The following is a 24,118-nucleotide window of genomic DNA, read 5'->3' on the forward strand; positions in this document are numbered from 1 at the left end:
TATTATAAATACTGTTGGAGTGAACATTGGCATGCATGTATCTTTTTTAATTATGATTTTCTCAGGGTGTATGTGCAGTAGTGGGGTTGCTGAATCATATGGTAGTTTTATTCCTAGTTTATTAAGAAATCCTATTCTTCATAGTAACTGTATCAGTCTACATTCCCACGAGTTGTGCAGGAGGGCTCCCTTTTCTCCACAGCCTCTCCAGCATTGATTGTTTGAAGATTTTTTGAAGATGGCCATTGCAACCACTGTGAGGTGATACCTCCTTGTAGTTTTAATTTGCATTACTCTAAGTAACGAGTGATGTTGAGCATTTTTTCCTGTGTTTATTGGCCGTCTGTTCACCTTCCTTGGAGAAGTGTCTATTTAGATCTTCTGCACATTTTTTGACTTGGGTTATTTGTTTTTCTGCTGTTGAGCTACATGAACTGCTTGTATATTTTGGAGATTAATCCTTTGTCAGTTATTTCATTTGCAGTTATTTTCTCCCGTTCTGAAGGTTATCTTTTCATCTTGTTTGTGGTTTCCTTTGGTGTGCTAAAAGTTTTAATTAGGTTCCATTTGTTTATGTTTGTTTTCATTTCCATTATTCTTTATTCTAGGAGGTGTGACCCTGATAACTTTTCTTTGGAGTCTGCTCTGGCTGAAATTAATATAGCTACTCTTGCTTTCTTTTGATCATTGTTAGCATGGTATATATTTTCCCTATTTAATTTTTATTTGTCTTTATATGTAAAAGTACAGATAATGTATAATTGGGTCTTGTTTTTTTGATCCACTCTTTCAATCAGTGGTAAAGAATCCACCTTTCAGTGCAGAAGACATAGGTTCAATCCCTTAGTCAGGAAGATGCCCTTTCCAGTATTCTTGCCTGGGAAATCTCATGGGCAGAGTATCCTGGCGGACTTCAGTCCATGGGGTTGTGAAAGGGTCAGATACAACTTTGTGACTAAACAACAACAACGTACACACATACTTGAGTAGATACACACACATATGTACACATACATAAGTATTCATAAACCAAATATATAGTTGATATTATTTTAAACAACTTGTATGTCTTAGATTAGTTAAGATTAAGAAAAATAAAACGTTTTCTTTTACTTTTCACTTCCTTATTTATCAGTGCTTGTGCTTCTTTATGTAAATTTGAGGTCCCAGTCTGTATACTTTTAACTTCTTTATCAGTACTCATCCTTTATGTAAATTTGATATTCCAATCTGTATCATTTTCCTTCTCTTTAGAGAATTTCTTCTAACATTCTTGCAAGGCAGGTATGCTGACAACAAATTCCCTCAAGTTTTATTTGTCTGAGTCTTTATTTCTGCCTCACTCTTGAAGAATTTCACAGGGTATAAAATTCTAGGTTGGTAATTTTTCTTTCTCCATTCCCCCTATCCCCCTTAGTACTTAATATATTTAATTTCCCTGTCCTTTCATGGTTTCTGAGGAGAAGTCAGATATAATTCCTATTTTTGATATTTTGTAGGTAAGGAATTTTCCTCTTCTGGCTTCTTTCAGATTTTTTTTCTTTCTCTTTGATTATCTGTAGTTTGAAAATGATATCCCTAAGTGTAGGGTTATAGAGTGGGCATGTTTCCTGGTTGGTGTTTTCTGAGCGTCCTGGATCTATAGCTTGGTGTCTGATGCTAGTTTAGGCACATTTCTCAGTGGCCGTTTCAGGAACGTCTGATGGTCCTCTCTTCCTCTCCGAGTGCTCCCAGTGTGTGTGTGTGCTGTGTGCGTCCATCGCGCCCCGCAGTCAGTATGTGTGTGCTGTGCGCGTCCATCGCGCCCCACAGTTGTCAGTCTTTGTTCTCCTTGCATTTCTGCTTTTGAAGATTCTGCTGATAATATCTGAATTCAGAGATTCTTCTCTTAGTTGTTTCCTACTATTAAGCCCTCAGAAGACATTTTAAAATTCTGTTAGTGTTTTTGATCTCGAGGTTTGTTTTCGTTCTTTCTTAGGATATCCATCTCTGCTTACATTTACATGCTGTCTACTTTATTCATTGAAAAGATCATACGGTTTTTCCTTTCTAGTTTATTGATATGGTGAATTACCAAGACTGCAGTCCTGCAATAATCCAACTTGTGTGTTAGTCACTCAGTCAGTTGTGTCCGATTCTTTGCGACTCCCATGAATTGTAGCCTGCCAGGCGCCTGTCCATGAAATTCTCCAAGCAAGAACATTGGAGTGGATTGCCGTTCCCTTCTCCAGGGGATCTTCCCCACTCAGGGATTGAAGCTGGGTATTCTGCATTGCAGGCAGATTCTTAACTGTCTGAGCCACCAGAGAAGCCCTGCTTTATTCATTAAAGCTTAGTAAATTATATATTAACTAGCTCTTAGTTGGTTTAAATTCCTGGTATGATAATTCCAACATCTCTGCCATTTCTAATTCTTACACTTGCTCTGTGGTTGCAAATAGTGTTTTTTGCCTTTTAATATGCTTTGTAATTTTTTCTTGATAGCTGGACATGATTTCCCAAGTAAAAGGAATTTCTGTACTAGGCCGGAAATGGCAACCCATTCCAATATCCTTGCCTGGAAAATCTCATGGACAGAGGAACCTTGGTGGGCTGCAGTCCATGGGGTCGCAAAGAGATGGGCACGACTGAGTGACTAACACTAACTAACTAATGTGATAGTAAGATGTAAGCGGAAAGGAAGCATTTGATAATATCCCATCAGGGTAAAGTATTTTTGCCTGAGGACAGGCCTTGATAAGAAGAGAGGGCACTGGTATATCTCAAAATGGTTGCTTTCTCTGCCCCCCTGCTAGAAGCATGAGAGGAGTTTTCTCAGTACTAGCTCTGAGAACCTGCTCAAGCTCCTTGGGGTAATTCTCATAAAAACTCTGGGGGCTCCCCTATGACTGGCCCCTCCCTCTGGAGTTTTTAACTCCAGCTTTTCTTAAGGCCCAGCCTCTAGGAGTTTGTCAATTACAGTTAAGGTTTTTCTGTCCTGTCATGGGTTCCTGCTTGTGGATCTCTGCTTCAGTAAACTATGACTCCTGTATTTGCCTGTCTCTCAGTATTAGGGACATTTGGCCTTATACTTCTCCCTCATTTAGGAATCCAAGAAGAGTTGTGGAGTCCTTTTGTCTCTCTTCATCTTTTTATTTGTTACTGGATTGGAGTAATTACTTTCTAGCTTGTGGAACCAGAAATCAGAAGTTGAGATGTAGCTTAGATGCTCTTTTGTCTGTGGAGTAGAAGAAAATATTTATATACAAGTCCAAATTAAATATACTTGTATGTGTATAAAAACATTTTTTAATTAAATAATGTCTTGAAATACATTCTGAAGTAAAAGATACAAAATAAAGATAGCTCTTCTGTTTCCAGGATTCTCTCCTATGGGTTCTGATACCATGTTCTTGTTCTCCAGGTTGAGCCTTTGCATATACTTTTGTGTGCTCCTGATACTCCTAAGGAACTGGGAGGTATCCTGATACCTGTTTCCCTTCGTGGTTAAGTACTAGAAAAAAAATAGTTAATTGACACTGCTTTCTAGACAGTATCAGGAGAGAAAATGAGATCCTCACTGAGATTCTGAAATTTACTAGGTTGTGAGAACGTAACTGTAGATAAATGGTCAGATCATGTGTCTCAGTGAGCTTACCATGTAATTAATAGGCACTTATTATAAAGTGTACTGAAAATAGGTACAGGTAACTGTGGGAGCAGCAGTCATGATCCTGAAATGATATGATACTAAGCTGAATCTTTAAATAGAAGGAGATATGCTTCTGGTTCATGGTAGGGATGAATGCCTCTGACTGAGTCTTCTCAGAAGGTAGAGTGAGCACAACCCTGTTATTTTGTTGAAGTACTCCAGCAAAGCGGTTTTTAGGATTAATTAGTGCGAATTTGCGTTTTATTTATTATATTGTACATGTCCTTAAAAGATTTTAAGAAATGTTAGTGGGAATAGTTTATAGTCCTTCTCCTAGAATACTTTGTGAGGATTAAAGGCCATAATGTGCAAAACCACTCACTGTGTTAATGAATTTTTATTGTTTTTGTTATTTCAGCTCGTAACACTACCTTCTACTCAGGTGCCCGTCCCAGAAAACCTAGGTATTCAGCTTTTTCTATTCGTTACCCCTTCGTATACATCTTTTAAATGTTTCTTGCATCAGTTTTCTTTTCTTTCCTGCTACTTCACTCTTTGTCTGGTCTCTAATAGTAGTCAGCTGTGATTCATGGGGTCACGGAGAGTCGGACACGACTGAGCGACTGAACTGAACTGAACTGAACCTAACTAGATTGCCTACCTCCAGTTTTGCCAGTTTTGGTCCCAGTTTAAAACATGGAATTATCATAAAGGCAGATTTGACTTAGTCATTGACTTACTTAAAACCCTTTAATGACTCCTGCTGCGGATGTTCTTATTTAGCAGTTTATGAAAAGTGTGTGAATATTCTGAAACTTCTTGCCGGATAAAGTATATATGTATGTTTATGGGAAGAAAATTACTGACCTTTGTAAGATTACTCCTCTGCTGGTTAAAATCTGAATTCCTTATCATGTCTTAAAAATTCTCCCATAATCTGGCCTCTCCTTGCCTTTGCTTAGTCTTTGAGTCCTTCCTTGAACTTTATGCTACTGAACTTCATCCAGTGGTCTGAAGACCATGTTCTCAGGCTCTTCTGTGTTCACTCACTCATTTCTCTTATCTAAAACAATCTTCCCACCCTCTGTGTCATCCGTTCCTGTCATCCTTTGCAATTCATCTTGGCTAAATTGCCTCTTTTTATATTGCCATACCTCCTGAGTCCCTGTGATGTTAAAAATCTTCTGGGTTTCCCCCAGCCCCCTACCCCTTAAACAGTTCCCTGAAGAAAGAGCCCATAAAAAATAGCCATGAGACCTGAAATAATAGTTCTATTTTCTCAGGCAGAGTTTGAAATATATTGAAGAAGACATTTGGAAGTCATCAGGTACTGCTAAACCCTTGAAAAATGAAAGTGTCCAAAGAGAAATACAAAAGAGAAAATGTCTAATGGCTCATCCCTGGGGAGTATAAACATTTCTAGATTAGGAAGGCAAGTATCTGAAGAACAGCCAGAGAGAAAGGAAGTCAGGAAATAAGTGTCCTGAAAGCCCATAGTCAGTAAATTCCAAAAGACTTACATTTCTTAGTAGGTTACATAAATTTCATACACAGTTTTAAGTTTGATATAGCTCCATTTGGCTATTTTTGCTTTTGTTGCCTATGCTTTTGGTATCATATCAGAGAATTCATTGTCCAAATCTTATGTCCTGAAACTATTCCCCTTGTGTTTTCTTCTAGGAGTTTAGTAGTTTCAGCGTGTATATTTATGTTGATCCATTTTGAGTTAGCTTTTATATTGTATTGTATAAACTAAGGGTCCAGCTTCATTCTTTGTGTAGGGATGTTCAGTTTTCCCAGCACCTCTTGAAGAGACTATTCTTTCCACATTGTGTACCTTCGCTGCCTTTGTTGAAGATCATTTGAGTGTTATGTTTTAAGGGTTTATTTCTGGATTCTCTGTTATGTTCCATTTGGTGTGTATGTCTTGTCTTTATACCAGTACCATGCTGTTGTGGTTACTGTAGCTTTGTAAAGATGTTTTGAAATCAGGAATTGTGAAGCCTTTGGCATTCTTTCTCAAGTTTATTTTTGCTATTTGGCATACTTTGAGATTCCATATGAATTTTAGGATTGTTTTTCCCATTTCTGAGAAAATATCGGGATTTTGGTAGGGGTTGAATTGAATCTTGAGGTTTCTTTGTGTGGCATGGACCTTTTAACAGCACTTCGGTTTTGCAGTCGGTGAACACGGGATAACTTTCCATTTGTTTGTGTCTTTAAGTTTTCTTCAGCAGTGTGTTGTCATTTTCAATGCATTTTCAATGCACTTTTGCCTCCTTCAATAAGGCTGCCCATAAGAATTTTATTTTTGATGCTGATTGGAGGGGAATATTCCCTTAATTTCCTTTTCATTGTTCATAGAAACAAAACTGATTTTTGCATCCTGCAACTTTACCAAATTCATTTATTAGTTCTAACAGTTTGTGTGTGTGTATAATCTTTATGGTTTCCTGTGGGCAGAGATAATTTTGTTTCTTCCTTTCCTATTTGGATACTTTCATTGGTTTTACTTACCTGAATGCTCTGACTAGGATTGCCAGGAATCCTGTGTTGAAAACAAGTGATTAGAGTAGGCATCCTTGCCTTGTTTGTGATCTTAGAGGGAAAGCTGTCAGTTTTTCACCATCGGGCATGATACTGACTGTGGACTTTTTATATGGCCTTTATTATGTTGAGGGAATTTTCCTTTTGTGTCTAGTTTGACTTTTGGTTATGAAAGGGTGTCAAATGCTTTTTCTGCATCAGTTGAGATGATCATGTTATTTTTGTCCTTCATTTTGGCAGTTTGGTATTTTGATTGATTGATTTTCATATGATGAAACATCCTTAACATTCCAGGAATAAATCCCACCTGGTGGTGGTGTATAACTTGAAAGTTTTGTCAGATTTTACTTCCTAGTAATTTATTGATTTTTGCATCCATATTCATCAGGGTTATTGGTGTATATTTTTCTTGTCTCATATGTCTCATTTTGGCATCAGGATTATGCTGGCCTCATAGGTAAATTTGGAAGGGTATCCTCTTGATTTTGGGGGACGAGTTTGAGAAGGATTGGTATTAATTCTTCTTTAAATCTTTGGTAGAATTCTCCAGTGAAACTATATTGTTTTGGACTTTTGTAGAAATATATACTCATTTTTTTAAGGTTATTCAGCTCATTGGTGTATCTTGTTGTTAATGGTCTCTTATGATATTTTCTATTTTTGTGGCATCATTATAATTTATCTTCTTTCATTTCTGATTTTGAAAATTTGAGTTTTTTCTTGGTTTAGCAAATGATTTGATGATTTTCTTGACATTCCCCCCAAACAGCTGTCATTGGTTAGTTTTTCTCTTTGTCTGTGCTGTATTTCATTTCTTTGTAATCTTCATTGTATCCTTCTTTCTAATTTTGGATTAGTTTTTTTTTTTTTTGGTTACTTGAGGTCTAAAATTAGGGTGTTGGTTTGCGGTCTTTTCTCTTATTTAATGTGGGTGTTTACCACTGTGAACTGCCCATGCTTCTGCTGCGTCCCATACATTCATAGTTGTTTCTTGCAAGGTATTCTGTAATTTTTTTTTTTTTTTCTGATTTCTTCTTTTACCCATTGGTTGTTCAGATTGTGTTGTTTAATTTCCATAGTGGCTATTCAAGTTTTCCTTTTAATTGTGATTTTTTTATTTCATTCTGTTGCAGTTGGGAAGGACACAGTATGATCACCATCTTCTGAAATTTTGCTAGGATTGTTTTGTGGCATGGCATGTGCTCTTTGCTGGAAATCATGTGCAACTGAGGAAATGTAGGTTCTGCCGTTGTTTTGTGCAGCGTCTTTTATTTGATTGTTAGGTCCATTCAGTCTATTATAGTGTTCAAGTCCTTTGTCTCCCAAACAATTTTGTCAGGTAGATATATATATATATATATATATATACTATTGAAAGTGAGGTGCTAAAATGTCCTACTATAATTGTTACTGTCTGTATCTTCCTTTGATTCTGTCACTGTTTCCTTAGTTTATTTCAGTGCTCTGCACATATATTTTTAGTTGTATCTTTCTGGTAAATTGACCCATTTTTTACAATTGTATATTATGTCCTTTGTTTTCTTAATAACAGTTTTTAACTTATAGGTCTTTACTTTCTCATATATTATCTGCCTTCTTTCAGTTATCAGTTGCACAGTATGTTTTTTCTTTATTTCACTTTCAACTTGTATATGTATGTCCTTGTCTCTGTAAAGTAACTCTTTTATATACAGCATTTAGTTGGTATCTTGCTGATCCTGTTCATGACGCCAGTTGTCTCACTGTATCTCATAGTGCACACTGCTCATTGAACCCATGTTGGACAAGGCACAAGTGGGGAAGCTGGAAGAAAACTCAAGGAGGCATAGGGATTGCGGACCCATTTATTCTTTATTCTTGTCTGACTGGCGCAGCAGCCATAGCAGCAGACCTGCTGTACTCTCGCCTTTCGAGGCTGGCCCCATGGGCACAGCCGTGATGCAGCAGTAATGCCGCCACTTTGTAGGTGGAGCTCAACGTGTGCCGACAGCACAAAGCAGTGCCTCACGACACACATGAATAGTGCGATCAGTGATCTCAGCTGCTGCACGCTCACTGTTTACAAAACCTGGGGCAAGTGAGCCTGAACATACCATCTTGGCTAATTTACGCTCTTCCCCACAGTTGGGTTTTTCTTTTTCTTTTTTTTTTAAATTTATTAACCCCTTTAGCCATTCTGTATCTTTTGATTAGGAGTTTAATCCATTATTTAAAGTAAGTACTGATAGGAAAGGATTTACTGTTGCCATCTTGCTAATTGATTTTTGTATATCTTATAGTTAATTTTTCCCCTTTTTTCTTGTGAGATGTCTTCCTTTGTGTTTTGTTGTTGTTGTTTTTTCTTACAGCTTTGATTCCTTTCTTTGTGCGTCTTTTTTAAGTATTTTCTTTGCGTTTGTGTGCTAAGTCATTTCGGTCGTGTCTGACTCTTTGTGACCCTCTGGACTATAGCCCGCCAGGCTCCTCTGTGCATGGAGTTCTCCAGGCCAGAATGCTGGAGTGGGTAGCCATTACCTTCTCCAAGGGATCTGCCCAGCCCAGGGATTGAACCTGTGTTTCCTGTGACTGCTATCGCAGGCAGCTTCTTTACCACTGCGTCACTGGGGAAGCTGGTATTTACCATTGTGTTCACCACAGTGATTACATAAAATCTTACAGTAGTAGTGATGTATTTTAAACAAATAATTATTTCAGTTGCATACAAAAACTTTACATGTTTCTCATTTTTGTTATGACATAAATCACACCTTTTTGTATTTCATATACGGTAACATATAGCTGAGTTTTTAAAAAGTACTTATTTATTTGACTATGTCAAGTGCTATTTACAGCACTCAGAATCTTTGCTGCGTTGTGTCAGATCTTTTGTTGTGGTGCGTGGACTCTAGTTGCGATGCGCGGGCTTTTTTAGTAGTTGCGGCACAAGAACTTGGTTGCTTGGCAACAGATGGAATCTTAGCTTCCTAACCAGGGTTGAACCTGTGTCCTCTGTCTTGTCAGATGGTTTCCTAACCATTGGACCTCCAGAAAAGTCCTTATAGTTGAGTTGTTTTTTTTTTTTTTTTAATGTTGTTCTAACTCTACCTGAATATAAGGTGATATACTCATCACCATTGCAGTATTACTTCTCTCCCATTCTTCATGGACTGACTTCATAGAAGGGAGGATCACATCATTCAGCGTAGCTAGAGAATCTTGGTACCTCTAAAATTTACCTTGGTACCTCTATAAATTTACCTTTACCAGAAGGCTTTATATTTTCAGATGCTGTTTTGTCGTATATCCTTCTGCATTTCTTGTAAGGCAGGTTTAATGGTGATGAACTAGCTCAGCTTTTTTTTTTTTTATGCTAGGAGGTCTTTATATCTCCTTTGTGTTTACAAAGTCAGTTTTGCCAAATAATAGTGTTTTTGGTTGAAAGTTACTTACTTCCAGCACTGTGAATATGTCATGCTACTCTTTTCTAGCCTGTAAGATTTCTGCTAATAAGTCTGTTTATAGTCTTATGATAGCTTCCTTGTGTGTGACCAGTTGTTTCTGTTTGGTTGCTTTCAGGATTCTCTCTCTATTTTTATTTTGCATCTTACTGTGTGCCTCTTTGGGTTCATCCTAATTGGAGTCCTTTGAGCCTCTTAACGGAGAAGGCAGTGGCAAGCCACTCCAGTACTCTTGCCTGGAAAATCCCATGGATGGAGAAGCCTGGTAGGCTGCAGTCCGTGGGGTTGCTAAGGGTCGGACACGACTGATCGACTTCACTTTCACTTTTCACTTTCACACATTGGAGAAGGAAATGGCAACCCACTCCAGTGTTCTTGCCTGGAGAATCCCAGGGACGGGAGAGCCTGGTGGGCTGCCGTCTATGGGTTCGCACAAAGTTGAAGTGACTTAGCAGCAGCAGCAGAGCCTCTTAAAATTAGATGTCCATTTTCTTCCTCAGGTTTGGGAGGCATTTGGCTATTAGTTTTTCACTTAGCCTGCTTCATTCTCTCTTCTCTAGCTGGTACTCCCCAATGCATATGTTGGTCAGCGTGATGATATTCCATCCCGTAAGTCCCTTTGACTTTCTTCTTTTTTCTTCTTTTTTTTGCTTTTTTTCCTTCCGACAAGAATTTCAAAGATTCACCCATCAAGTTCATTGATTTTTTTTTTTTCTTTTGCTTGATCAAATCTGCCATTGATCCCCTCTTGTGAATTTTTCAATTCAGTTATTATATTCTTCAGCTCTGGAATTTTTGTTTGGTTCTTTTTTGGTATTTTTGTTGATGTTCTCATTTTGTTCATACATCATGATTTCATCAAGTTTTTTATTTCTGTTCTGTTGTACTTTGTTTCCTTATGGCAATTATACTGAATTTTTTTTTGTCATTTTAATTTGTAGAACTCATTTCTTTAAGGTCATTTTCTAGAACTTTATTTTGTTCATTTGACTGGGTCATGATTCTGTTTTTTATGTGTCTTGTTGTGGATTTTAACCTTCTCTCCCATTCTTCATGTACTGACTTCATAGAAGGGAGGATCACATCATTCAGCATAGCTAGAGAATCTTGGTACCTCTAAAATCTTTTAGGGGGTACATCTTCTCTGGATTTGTCCTTGTAATTTCCCAATTGAAGGGGTTTATTATTGTTTGGTTTTTTTTTTTTTCAAGAGTGTATAGTCTTTTGCCCTCTCTTGTGTCTTTCTGTCACACTTAAGGTTCTCTGGGGCTGCAGCAAGCCAGAGACCTGCCTTTTGTTTTCCCTTGGCATCCAGTGTATGCTGGGTCCAGTTCTCTGAGTTAGGCTAGACAGAAACTAGTCCCTTGTGCAGCCCCTTGAGAAACTGAAATGTTGGACATTGGAATTCTCTCTCTCTCTCTGTTTTTTTTTTCCCCCTTATCCAAGGGTGATGTTGCAAATTAGGCTTTTCATCACTATTGTGAACTGTGCTACTTGGGGAGAGGTTGAGGCAATTGATATGGAATAACTTTTCTTACACATTTCTGGCTGATTTAGTCTTTGAGTTTGCTGAGGGTACCTGCAGCTTTCTAACTGGTTTTGGAGGTCTCAAAAAAGTTTGGCATCACATGTAAGTCAGAGTTTCTGTGGGAGAATCGGTCTGGTGCTTCCTTTTTCTCTACCTGCTGACTCATTTCTGGTTAGCTGGTTAGTTTTTTATCTTTTCTCAGATAATTTAGTAATCGTAAAGTTCAGTTGATGGAGGAATATATCTATGGGTTCATTTATCATCTATACAATACTAACTTTGATATATATTAAATAATCTTTAGTATAAATTAAAAGATCTGTCTTAATAATTTTTTCACCCTAACACTGACAGAACTCTAGGTGTTTTCTCAGCAGTGTATATTAAATCTGTTTAATTTTTAAATAACTCCAAGGTTTTCTTAACTCCCTAACAAAACGATTCTTTTATAGGTGATCCAGCTATCTAGAATTGCAAAATAGCCAGCCAGATCTTTATCACAGAAATTACAGCATATTGCCTGATACATGGTAGACACTCAAGTGCGTAATTAGTCATGGAACAAGTTTTGTCTTGATTGTCTTTGAATCAGAAACAGAAATCAAAGACCGTATTTCATGATCAGCACAGAGAATTAGTAGTTGCTCTACAGTAATGTGCTTTGTATTCCTTTCCCTTTCAGATCTTAATTGGAGGGAGATGGATGGATATATTTTATTGTTTGTTTATTATACTTCACTCTAAAATGTCACGCTGTTTAAAAAACCAAAAGATTTTTTAAGATGAGTAATTTTGTATAAATGTTTATTCTACAGTTTCTGTGAATACTGTGTAAGAAACTATTTAGGCACTGAGATTATCAGCCTCAGTAAAAAGAGTACTCAGGAGTTATTGTTAAACATATTTCTAAAGTAAAATATACCAATTTAAAAACTTTTTTGTGGAAACTATATCTTATTCTGTAGTTAATGGTTCGTTGTTTGGATCATGGTAATAATGAGTTCACAATTCAAATAGTTTAATAATTCATTCATGTCCATTGTAACAGACACTACCTTAAACCTGATCATAACTGTGTCACAGATGTTTTTTCGTTGAATCTGTTTCTATAAGGCCTACTAATATCTAGGATAACATTGGTCATTCTTAAAATTTTTTTATGTTTAGTAAAACTTTGGGAAAGGGGATGGCACATTTACAAAGGGAACATCCTAAAGGAAACAAAGGTGTTCTGCTTACTTTGAGGCTAGTAAACAGTGGTTACTAGCTTTATAGACTGATGATACAAGTCTTGGGCCCTTTTTGTTTTGTCTCTGATGTCTTGATTCCTCACATCATCATTTGACTTTATTTTCAGTTAAAGTCCTTATACTTAACATTCACATGTTCTCTTGATCTTTGCCTTTTTATCTCCTTTCATTTATACTGTACGTTGTCCACCAGTAGTTTTTATGCTGCAGTCACAGTTCCTGATTCTTTTAAGTTCTATCATTCTTTTTAATTTTAATTTCAGTCTTGTTTGCTCATTGTTCACTGATACATCTTCAGTTTCCGATAGTTGCTTTATTTCTTTTTTGGTCACACCATGCAGCATGCTGAATCTTAGTTCCCCAACCAGGGATCAAATACACGGCCCCTGCATTGGGAGTGTGGAGTCTTAACCACTCAACTGCCAGGGACGTCCCCTGATGGTTGCTGTTTCTTTCATTGTCTTTGTTCTTGTATTCATTGTTTATTTTCCAGCTTCCTATTATGTTCAATTTAAGATCATTTTCAACTTCCATGTTATATTGTTGGCAGTTGTTTCATTGGTTCTGCCTTCAGTGGTTTGCTGTTGGCACAGGAACATTAGCATACTTTCCTCGTATTTGTTTCCTTAATAGACAAATTAAGTTGTTGTACATAATATGATCAGAGTATAACTCTTATTATTATAGGGTTTTTTGGTTTTTTTTGTTTCTGTTCAGTACTGGACTGTTCCAAAAACTGAATCAGCAAACATGGTATTTGTATCATTGATGATGATGGTTTTCCTTTTCCTTCATTGATGGCTGAAACCATTCTCTCTGCCATTTACTTGATCTGCTCTCTAAAAAAGTTGCAGTATGGCAACAGTATTTTCCCCACATGATTTACTTTAAAAATTTACAAACAAGCAGATAAGGTGGTGCCGTGTGCCTGTCATCTTTGTTGTTGCTCAGTCATGTCTCTTTGTGACCCCATGAACCGCAGCACGCCAGGTTTCCCTATCCTTCACCATTTCCCAGAGGTTGCTCAAATTCATGTCTATTGAGTCAGTGATGCCATCCAACCATCTCATCCTCTGTCGTCCCCTCCTCCTGCCCTCAGTCTTTCCCAGCATCAGGGTCTTTTCTAGTGAGTCAGTTCTTCGCATCAGGTGGCCAAAGTATTGGAGCTTCAGCCTCAATCCTTCCAATGAACACCCAGGACTGATCTCCTTTAGGATTGACAGGCTGGATCTCCTTGCAGTCCAAAGGACCCTCAGGAGTCTTCTCCAGCACCACAGTTCAGAAGCATCAATTCTTCAGCGCTCAGCCTTCTGTATTGTCTAACTCTCACAACCATAAACGACTACTGGAAAAACCGTAGTTTTGACCATATGGACCTTTGTTGGCAAAGTAATGTCTTTGCTTTTTAATATGCTGTCTAGGTTGGTCATAACTTTCCTTCCAAGTCTTTTAATTTCATGGCCGCAGTCACCATCTGCAGTGAATTTGGAGCCCAGAAAAATAAAGTCAGCCACTGTTTCCCTGTCTATTTGCCATGAAGTTATGGAACCAGACGCCATGATCTTAGTGTTTTGAATGTTGAGATTTAAGCCAGCTTTTTCACTCTCCTCTTTCACTTTCATCAAGAGGCCCTTTAGTTCTTCACTTTCTGCCATAAGGGTGGTGTCATCTGATTACCTGAGGTTATTGATATTTCTCCCTGCAGTCTTGGTTCCAGCTTGTGTTTCATCCAGCCCAGCATTTCGCATGATGTACTCTGCATATAAATTAAATAAACAGGGTAACAATATACAGTCTTGATGTACTTCTTTGCCTGTTTGTAACCATTTCATTGTTCTGTGTCTGGTTCTAACTGTTGCTTCCTGATCTGCATGCAGGTTTCTCAGGAGGCAGGTCAGGTGGTCTGGTATTCCCATCTCTTGAAGAATTTTCCAAAGTTTGCTGTGACCCACATAGTCAAAGACTTTAGCATAGTCAGTGAAGCAGATGTTTTTCTGGAACTCTGTTGCTTTTTCTGTGATCCAACAGATGTTAGCAGTTGGATCGATCTCTGGTTCCTCTGGCTTTCTAAATCCAGCTTGAACATCTGCAGGTTCTTGGTTCATGAACTGTTGAAGCCTTGCTTGGAGAATTTTGAGCACTGCTTTGCTAGCATGTGAGATTAGTGCAGTTGTGTGGTAGTTTGAACATTCTTTGGCTTTGCCTTCCTTTGCAATTTGGAATGGAAACAGACCTTTTACAGTCCTGTGGCCACTGCTGAGTTTTTCAAATTTGCTGGCATATTGAGTGCAGCACTTTCACAGCATCATCTTTTAGGATTTGAAGTAACTCAGCTGGAATTTCATCACCTCTACTAGATTTTTTTCATCTCTTTTGTCATCTAGATTCTGCTTTTATTGTTTACATTGCTTTGTCACATATCTACCCTTCTACTTTTATTCATCAATCCATCTTTTTTATCCCCGTACATTTTAAAGTCACTGACATCCCTTTCCCTGAAGGTGAAACCATTCTTAAAAAGATTTCTGCCAAGTTTTCTAGAGTAACTTGCCCTCCACATATGATTTATTCCATAGAACATTTACTTGTAGGACTGTCTTACTGATTCATAGAAAGAAATAAAATAAGTCAGTGGAAAGGACTGTTTGTTTTAAATGTGTAAGTAAGGTCAAGAGTCAAGAGCATTGAGAGCACTCTCACTAGATGGTTTCACAGGATTTGATAAGAAAAAGTACCTTTTATAAAAAGTCAGTATGTTTTAAAGTACTTGGTTAGTTTTTTGCATAGAATAAAAGTAAGATGTAAGGAAAGTATAGAAAGTAAGCCAGAACCCATCTTGGGATAGTTTTGAATGACCCATAAGATATCACTGAAGGGACCAGTAGGGAAAAGACTTTTCTTCATATCTTTCCTGTTTTCTCATTTTCTTCCTCCTCTTTCTATCTCCTTGTCCCTTCTTTACCTTTCCTTTCCTCCCTCCCTTCTTTCTTCACATTTGAGGGAGTTATGCATTTTATTGCACTGATTTGCTGATTGAAAAGAGTGAGGAGGCCACATGATTGGATGGAAGCATCACTGGAGGGCACAGTCTCTAAATTAAGTGTTGGGAAATTGTTTCTGTCACGGCCTGGCGGTATTTATTTTAGGCTCTGCAGGCTAGACTGTACCATCTCTGAAAACTACTCAACTGTGCTGCTTTAGTATGAAAACAGCAGTAGACAACATGTAAATGAATGAGCGTGGTTATGTTCTAAGTAAGACTTCGTGGGTGCTAAAATTTGAAATTCATGTAATTTTTACATGTCACAAGACGTTATTTTTTTAACTGACTTCCTCAACGATTTAAAATTTAAGAACAATTCTTAGCCTACAAAGCTTTTGAAAAAACAGATGACAAATTTGGTCCATGATCTTTGAATTGGTAACTCTTAGTGTATAGGGATTAATCTTGTACAGGTTATTTACCAAAATGTCATTATTAGCATACACATTTTTTTATATGCTCTTAGTTAGATGGGGATACAGAATTGTGTGCAGGTAATTCCAGGTGTCAGTGAAGTGAGGGAAGAGGAAAAATGCTTGGTATGGTTGATCCCACTGATAACATGGAGCTTCTGGCTTGGCCTTTCAGTCTTGTCTCATCAGTCTAGCTGCTATTTCTAAGTCTTGGTGCAGAGAAGCGGATCAAATAGAGGGACCTACTCTTAAATCTATTCTTAATGGTATTAAAGGCCCAAGGTTTGGAGTCAAACCTGGGTTCAGATCTCTTATAAGATGTGTGGCTAGTTATGTGCTCTTCTGAGCATAATATAGACGTTTGGGATGGTAGTAACAATGATAACAATAACAGTGGCTAATGTGTTGTGCTTACTGTGTGCTCTGCAGTGTTCTAAGGACTGTTTATAGTAACTCATTCAGTTCTCTCACAGACATAATAATCCTATATACCATCATTTTTAAGACGAGGAAACAGACACAGGAGGTTTAAGTAAACTTATTCTTGGTCACATAGTTATTAAGTGGCAGAGCCAGCATGTGAACTTGGACAGTCTGGCCTGAGTGTGAGCTTTTAACTTTACAGGGTTTGCTGTCTTCCACAGTGAGAGTATCTGTAAAATGCCTAACATGTAGGTCTTCAAAAAATAGATATGTTTACTTTGTCGAATGGAGTGCTACCTGTTCCTCAAGAAGCTTGTGTTCTTGTGTGATGCCAGATATTCCATAAATATGTGATTCAAATTATGATTTTTCAGAATGCATTTTACTTTTTTCAGTTACATACTATTTATGGGATTTTTTTTTCCATAAAAGTTTTTTAGTACTATTATTATTAAGAATTGGAATTGAAATGTATCACCTTCTGTAAGTCAGTATAGTAGACTTAGACTCTGAACCTGGAAGGCCTCTGGATTCCTGTTTTTATCCAAGTTCTGCAGTTAACTTTGTGTGACCTTGGATACATGATTTGACTCTGTGTCCCTTTTTGGCTGTAGACTGATGATACCCTCAGAGTCATGGAACTCAGATGAGATAACCTGTGTCATAGTGCCTGTAGTGTGTCCAGTATGTTACCAGCTGTTCAATAAATGCTAGTACTTTGCTCACCTCCCTGTTAAAGATTTAAAACTGAAAGGAGCCTTTAAAGATTGGAAACTGAGGCCCGATAGTACAGCTACTTTGAGACTTAAAGCCAGTTTTCTGATTTCTCAGTCTTGTTCTATTTTTAGTGTTCATAATTGTTTATGCATTGCATTTAAAAGCACTATGTATGTGACTTTTGTTTTTTTAAAGGACAAAACCTGACATTCTTATTAAAAATAGCTAAATTATTTTTGGTATTTTGAACTTTGAAACTAATCTTTAAAAAATCATATTGATAATTTAGTAAACCTGGAAGCCATTCAAATTACATATATGAAGTTTTAAAACCACTAACATTTCCCCTTTCATGTTCATTAATTTTAATGAAATATTGTTATAGAAAAAATTACTTACAAGCAACATGATAGAATAATTTAAAAAACCCATCCAATCACATTCAGAGAAATGGCTGTTAACACTTTGAAATAAAAAAGGCTAATTATGACAGTACTTTGTAACTGACTTTTACAATTAAAAGATCAATTAATGATCTATTTTAAATTCAGATCTTGATAATTTTTATTTATTCCATTGTGTGGATGGTTATCAGTTCCTTTTAGTAATCTCCTATTTTTATGGTATGTCAGTTTTTTCAGGCTTTATAGAAACATCGTATTTTGCAAAACTGTCCTATTTCACCAAAAATGGGATCTTTGGTTCATATGGTTGATCCTCATATTCATTTTGAAGACTTATGATGCATGTTAATTGTTTTCCTCCAGAAAGAAAATGTATATTTATTTATATTCTCACTAGGGAAAGCTATTGCATTTTTGAAGAAGCAGCAATGTGTGACATAAATCTTATAGATCCTTTATTTCTCTTTACATGTTGTCACTTTAATATTTTGCACAGTGATATATTTGGAATAATATATTTTAATTTTCAGGAGTGGAGTTATTTGTAACTGCATATAATAGGATATCTCAAGTCATGTTCATGCAGTTTTTAAGAGCATTTTGTGGGTTTTTCTTTTTTCCTCTATTTGCATGTAGTGAGTGGTAAATTTGCATGGAACATTTGAAAAACAGCGTGGCAGAATGAATTGAATGTGTGTATTACTGCTTGTCACTTACCTTGATAGTTTAGAGACAAAGTCCTACTTTTGAGACAAAATTGAACTTACTAATGTGTCCCTTATTTGTCTTATGAGTTGTTCCGTTTCTAATGATTAACAAGATGTATCTCATGATTAACAAGATGTAAACTCTAATACTGTTTGCCATTTAGTCCTACATGTTTGTGAGATAATTGTAAGAACGTCTTAAGAATTAAATTAGGTAAATTATTTTTTCTAGTTAGATTATTTGATGTTTTTATTCCTACATATATATTTGGAACCAAAAGAAATAGATAGCTGTGAATTATGGTTTTTAAATCCAGTAGACTGCTCAAAGTTATGGTCATCTCATAACATCAATAGTAGTAGAAGTATATAGATCTTAAGATTTGAATAAACCGTAAAGATAGAAATCTAATCCAGCTTCTTACTTGATGAAATAACCCCTTCTTCACTATTCTTGCTGGGCTTCCCTGGGTGGCTCAAATGGTAAAGAGTGCCTGTAATACAGGAGACCCAGGTTAAATCCCTCGATCGGAAATATCCCCTGGAGAAGGAAATGCAACCCACTCCAGTTTTCTTGCCTGGAGAATTCCATGGACAGAGGAGCCTGGTGGGCTACAGTCTCAGTTCAGTTCAGTTCAGTTGCTCAGTCGGGTCCAACTCTTGGTGACTCCATGGACTGCAGCATGCCAGGCCTCCCTGTCCATCACCAGTTCCCGGAGCTTGCTCAAACTCACGTCTGTCGAGTTGGTGATGCCATCTGACCATCTCATCCTCTGTCGTCCCCTTCTCCTCCTGCCTTCAATCTTTCCAAGCATTAGGGTCTTTTCCAATGAGTCGGTTGTGCAGCCTGCAACGAGTCTATAAGTTGCAAAGAGTCGGACGTGACTAAGGGACTAACACTTTCACTTTCACTGACCTTGCTAGGTCTTCTGGAACAACAATAATGAAACATTAATTCACATACATTAAGCTCACAAAGTAAGAGGGATATAAGATTTTGCTCTAAAGAGAATTTAAAATATTTGATATTCTCATGGCATGGTATTAATGAAGTGTTAATGGTATTAATGGTACCATGGTATTAATGAGGAAGGTTTAATGACACCTTTTGGGTTCAGGGTAGTATGTTTTGAGCCACTTTCTTGCAGTATAATACAAGCTTTGAATATTTTATTTATAAATATCTTTAAATTTGTATAGTGAAAGGTGGGGGTGGGGGGTTGTTCCACATAGAAGTTCTGTGTTAACTATCAACCAAGTATTTACAGACTGTTGAAACAAAAATGGGGATTATATAAAAGAAAGCTGCAATGGTACTTTAGACTCTTCATTTTCTTAGTGTTAATTTTAAAGTGATAAAATACTAAAATTCTTAGCCACAAAACTTTTCAACTGTTGTGCTAAACAATTAAAACACATCAAACAAGCCCCTCTCACCATGCCAAAGGAAAGCACATTCTGTGAAAACAGTATTTTGCCAAGCATTGATATTCATAGGTTTTAGGAAATAGCTATCAAATATTTCTCCAGTTAAAGGTTTTGTGTAAGTAGTGTATCTCCATTTTCTATACTTTATCTTAATATGCAAGTTTATTACTTCAGTGCTTGACTAACTTTTGCCTTGCTGATGATCTGTTGAGCTTTGTACCTGAGAGCTGTACTAATCACTGTGCTTATTGTTTGAATGTCTGGTACAGGAAGCGAGCAGCTGCAAAACATCTAATAGAACGCTACTACCACCAGTTAACTGAGGGCTGTGGAAATGAGGCCTGCACGAATGAGTTTTGTGCTTCCTGTCCAACTTTTCGTCGTATGGATAACAATGCAGCAGCTATTAAAGCCCTCGAGCTTTATAAGATTAATGCAAAACTCTGTGATCCTCATCCCTCCAAGAAAGGAGCAAGCTCAGCTTACCTTGAAAACTCTAAAGGTGCCTCTAACAACTGCTCTGACATAAAAATGAACAAGAAGGACGGGCAAGGAGCAAGAGATGATTTTAAAGGTAAGTTGTTCTATTTTTAATTGAGAATTTTTGACTGAAAACCAGTTTAGAGATTTTCAACACGTTTGAGGTGTTGCTGTTGTCGTTTGCTTAGGACATGTTTACAGTGGAATTGATTTTTATGTGGAAAAGGGCAGAACTAAATAATAATTGAGTTAATGACTTAACTCTTTCACTATTCTTATGGTCTCTAATTAGAAGTAGATTATGTTTCCAGAAGTTCCTTTCTTAATGGATTGATTAGAAGTGTTAAATGTTTCCCACTGGAAGGAAATGGCAACCCACTCCAGTGTTCCTGCCTGGAGAATCCCAGGGACGGAGGAGCCTAGTTGGCTGCTGTCTATGGGGTCGCACAGAGTCGGACACGACTGAAGTGACTTAGCAGCAGCAGCAGGAAAAATGTATTACATAGTAGTCAGTCACATAAACTGGGCCATGAAGTCAGTTAGCTGTCAGAATAGCTGGCCTACATATCTGGAATGCGTTTTGGAACCTGAGCACTATATCGCAGATGAAGCAGAAAGAGGAATTTCTGTTTCTGAAGACACAGCAGATGTTGTAATAATCACCTGAAGAAGAATGTTTTCCTTCTAATTTATTCTTTCTGTATCGTGCTCACCTTCTCCCAGGCATTTAGCACACTCATACTGCCAAGAATCATTACCTAACAATGGTAGACTCCACCCAAGCCTTACTTTGCTGTCTAAATAATCCTGTATTCCAAAACTGTTAATTATTTTTTTTCTTTTAATCACCCAAGCTTGCTTTCTCCCAGTGAAGGCAAATCAGTATTAGAAACAAGCTAAATGAATTTCTGAATGAATCACAGCCCTGCCCAGAGGTAATTCTGTTATAAAAGAGGAAGCTTTTTGTTTAGGATATATATAAGTTAAATCTCTATAAAGTTTTCAGTAACGTCATTTGAATCAAGTTTAATTAGTGAAATGTAGTTGTGTTATAGCTTCTACTCATTTCCACAATAAAGCAGTTCTTATAACTTTATACAACTTTATTGTGTGAATGTTTCTTTCTATGAATTAGCACACACCTTAGATAAATAAGGGAATGTTGTTAATATGTATAATGTAAAAGTAGGGCTTCCCGCATAGCTCAGTCAGTAAAGAATCTGCCTGCGATGCAGGAGACCTGGATTTGATTCCTGGGTGGGGAAGATCCCCTGGAGAAGGAAATGGCTACCCACTCCAGTATTCTTGACTGGAGAATCCCATGGACAGAGCAGCCTGGCGGGTTACAGTCTGTGGGGTTGCAAGAGTCAGACACGACTGAGCGATTGAACCACCACAACATTGTGTGCATTTTCCCAGTAGTGTGTATCACGAGAACAGCAGTTACTGTGAATGTAGGGTGTGGTGTCACAATTGAATGCAGCAAGCCGTTGGGGGTTATAATACAGGATGGGTGTGCCCATCTTCTTTTTGGCTATGTGCTTTATCTTAGAGGTGCTTACTTTCCCAGTCTTGGTGTACTGTTGAAGCTCATATCTGTGTAAGTCAGCAGTTTGTTCTCCCAGTTTGCAGCACTCTTCTCCCACCCGCTCTTCTGGCAGCACCTGTATTCACTGTCGTATGTTTCTACCAGGAATCATGGTTGTGTCAACACCACTAGTACTTTTGAGTGTTAATTGTATTTGCTGGCTCTAGTTTCAGTTTTGGGTACTGACTGAATAGTCTGCCCTAAACTCTGATTTTGCATGAGAATTTAAGTGTAAAATGGTGTCGATTAAGAGTATTATTTAAATATACATATATCATAATATATATAGGTATATCATACAAAAATGTCTATTGTTTTCTCAGTAGAATGCCTCATTTTATTGAGACCCAAATGTCATGAATGTTTATATCTCAAAATGCAGTGTCTTTTTAGCTAATTTATACTTATGTCTGAAAGATTCAGCTTAACATTTTAAGCAAAACACTATGTGGATAAAATATTGGTACTTTTTATGTAGAATTAGTAAATGTCAGAAACACTTGAAGATGTTCTGAAGAGCATGACATGTCAACAAAAGGGTGTGTGGGTCTAGAACATTGCTGTCCATAACATCAGCTGTGTTTATGGCATGCAAAGTGTTAACAACTTTATGATTTGATGATTAGGAAGCACAGTGTCCTATGTCCTAACTGGATAGTTATTTATAATAGCTACTTGCCATGTATTGGTTGCATATTAAGAAGTTAGGATTTTTTTGCATTATCTTAAAAGAACATGTTGTAGTTTTTTTCCCATTAAAATAATGGGAAATACGCTCCAGTTAGCAGTTTCACACTTTCCAGGAAGAGATTATTGAAGTTTAGAAGAAGATGCCAATGTGTTTTTCACAGAACTAACCTAAGGATTTGTTCTTCAAGAATTGTGGCTGTAAAAGAATGTGTTGCCAGTCTGGTATCAAGGACCAAAGATTAGATTTGTGGTGTGATAAAATCTGGTATTTTGGTGGTTCAGCATTTGGAAGCTATTCATTCACTTATCATTTGCATTTTAAAATGTCTTTTACTCTAAAGCAAATACAAAAGTAGAGGTAAGAATCGTATTAAGGAATTTTATATGTTGTACAGTACAAGGGTCCATTTGTCATAGTGACAATGATTATCTGCATGACTCAAATTATCCTCTGCGTAAGTATTCGATGACAAAGCTGTCATTCTTTTGATTAAAGGGATAGATTAAGATTTTTATCAGTAACATTGTTTTACCAATATATCCTCTTTAAGTTAATAGACAAAATATATCACTTGTTCTCTTTCCTATAAACATATCTGAATAATTTATTCAAAATTACGAAAACTATTTGGAGTGCTCCGTTTTTATTTCTTCCACAGTTGGTAATTTTTACTAGCCAATATGAAAAGTGGTCTTGAAATGCTCCCAGGTGGTGCAGTGGTAGAGTATCTGCCTGCCAATGCAGGAGACTTAAGAGACATGGGTTGGATCCCTGGGTCAGAAGATCCTCTGGAGTAGGAAATGGCAATCCATTCCAGTATTTGCCTGCAAAGTTTCATGAACAGAGGAGCTTGATGGGCTACTGTCCATGGGTCCCAAAAAGTTAGACACGACTGAGCACAGCACATTTTTGAAAAAAATTTGTTAAAGAACAGTTTTTATGATGTGTCGATACCTCTGTAGTTTTTGTTTTCATAATTTGAAATGGTGATACTAGTTAGCTTATGTTATCTACTAATAAAAAATAAATGATTTTTTTTTCTACTCAAAATGTGAATTAGCCATGTTTGTCTCATTTATCAGGAAAACAGACCCTCAGAACTCTACTGACAGACTTCCACTTAGGTCTGCAGACCTGTTTCATAAATCAGTCCCCCAAGTGCAAGTGAGGATTGGAATACTAGTGTTTAGTTTTTGCAGTTTCTTTCATAATGGCATGTCATGATGAAGATTGGTAGATGAATTTGGATTTAGCCAGCATAAAGTGTCTGCCCAGATGTATTAGATAGCTGGAGGGAAGAGAGCAGTTTCAGAGGATCACATTTCAGATATGATGTGGTTTTAGTCCTTTATTTGTAGTTAAGAGGTAATTACAGTAGAGAATGTAAGTTAATATAGCCATGCAAACTAAATTGATATGGCTCAGGACACAAAATTCTTGGGGTATTAGCCAGCATTGAACATAGACCTTCTTCTGCTAGTTTAGAATGAGATATTGTGTTTGGTCATTAAATATTTCATACCCTTTTAGTTATTGGTTACTCTTACCTGTCAAACATTTGAGTACTTTGAGTAATGCCAGACATGTTTAATAATAATTAAGGATGAGAATATACACACACAAATACATGGAACTTTCAGATTTTTTAATTATCTTTGCCCAGAGTATTTATTCTTCTCTTTGCTATTGATTTGTAAAGTGAAATATGGTTTTCTACTGTTGTAAAGGCTATTTGCACTCACTTCTTTTATTTAATGTAGTTATTTGACCATAGCATTGAAACACTTTTGCTTATGTACTTTCATTTAAAATACACTTATTTTATTATTGT

General features: G+C 37.0%; 1 protein-coding gene across 7 annotated transcripts in view; it reads left to right on the forward strand.

Moving 5' to 3' along the window:
* The window catches only part of UBE3A (ubiquitin protein ligase E3A), a 97,117-nt gene that overhangs the window by 45,819 nt on the left and 27,180 nt on the right, over positions 1-24,118 (forward strand). For 5 of the 7 annotated variants that reach the window (XM_055417659.1, XM_055417658.1, XM_055417661.1 and 2 more), the window contains one exon: positions 19,798-20,102. In XM_055417659.1, coding sequence (XP_055273634.1) covers positions 19,798-20,102 — 305 coding nt within the window. Of the gene's footprint in view, positions 1-4,078; positions 4,096-19,797; positions 20,103-24,118 lie in introns of those variants that run through there. The other 2 variants (XM_055417657.2, XM_055417666.2) reach the window with 2 other exon arrangements.

Source organism: Moschus berezovskii, chromosome 21 (genome assembly GCF_049115385.1).
Source record: "Moschus berezovskii isolate FMDL1 chromosome 21, NW_MosBer_1.0, whole genome shotgun sequence".
Taxonomy (NCBI): Eukaryota; Metazoa; Chordata; class Mammalia; order Artiodactyla; family Moschidae; genus Moschus; species Moschus berezovskii.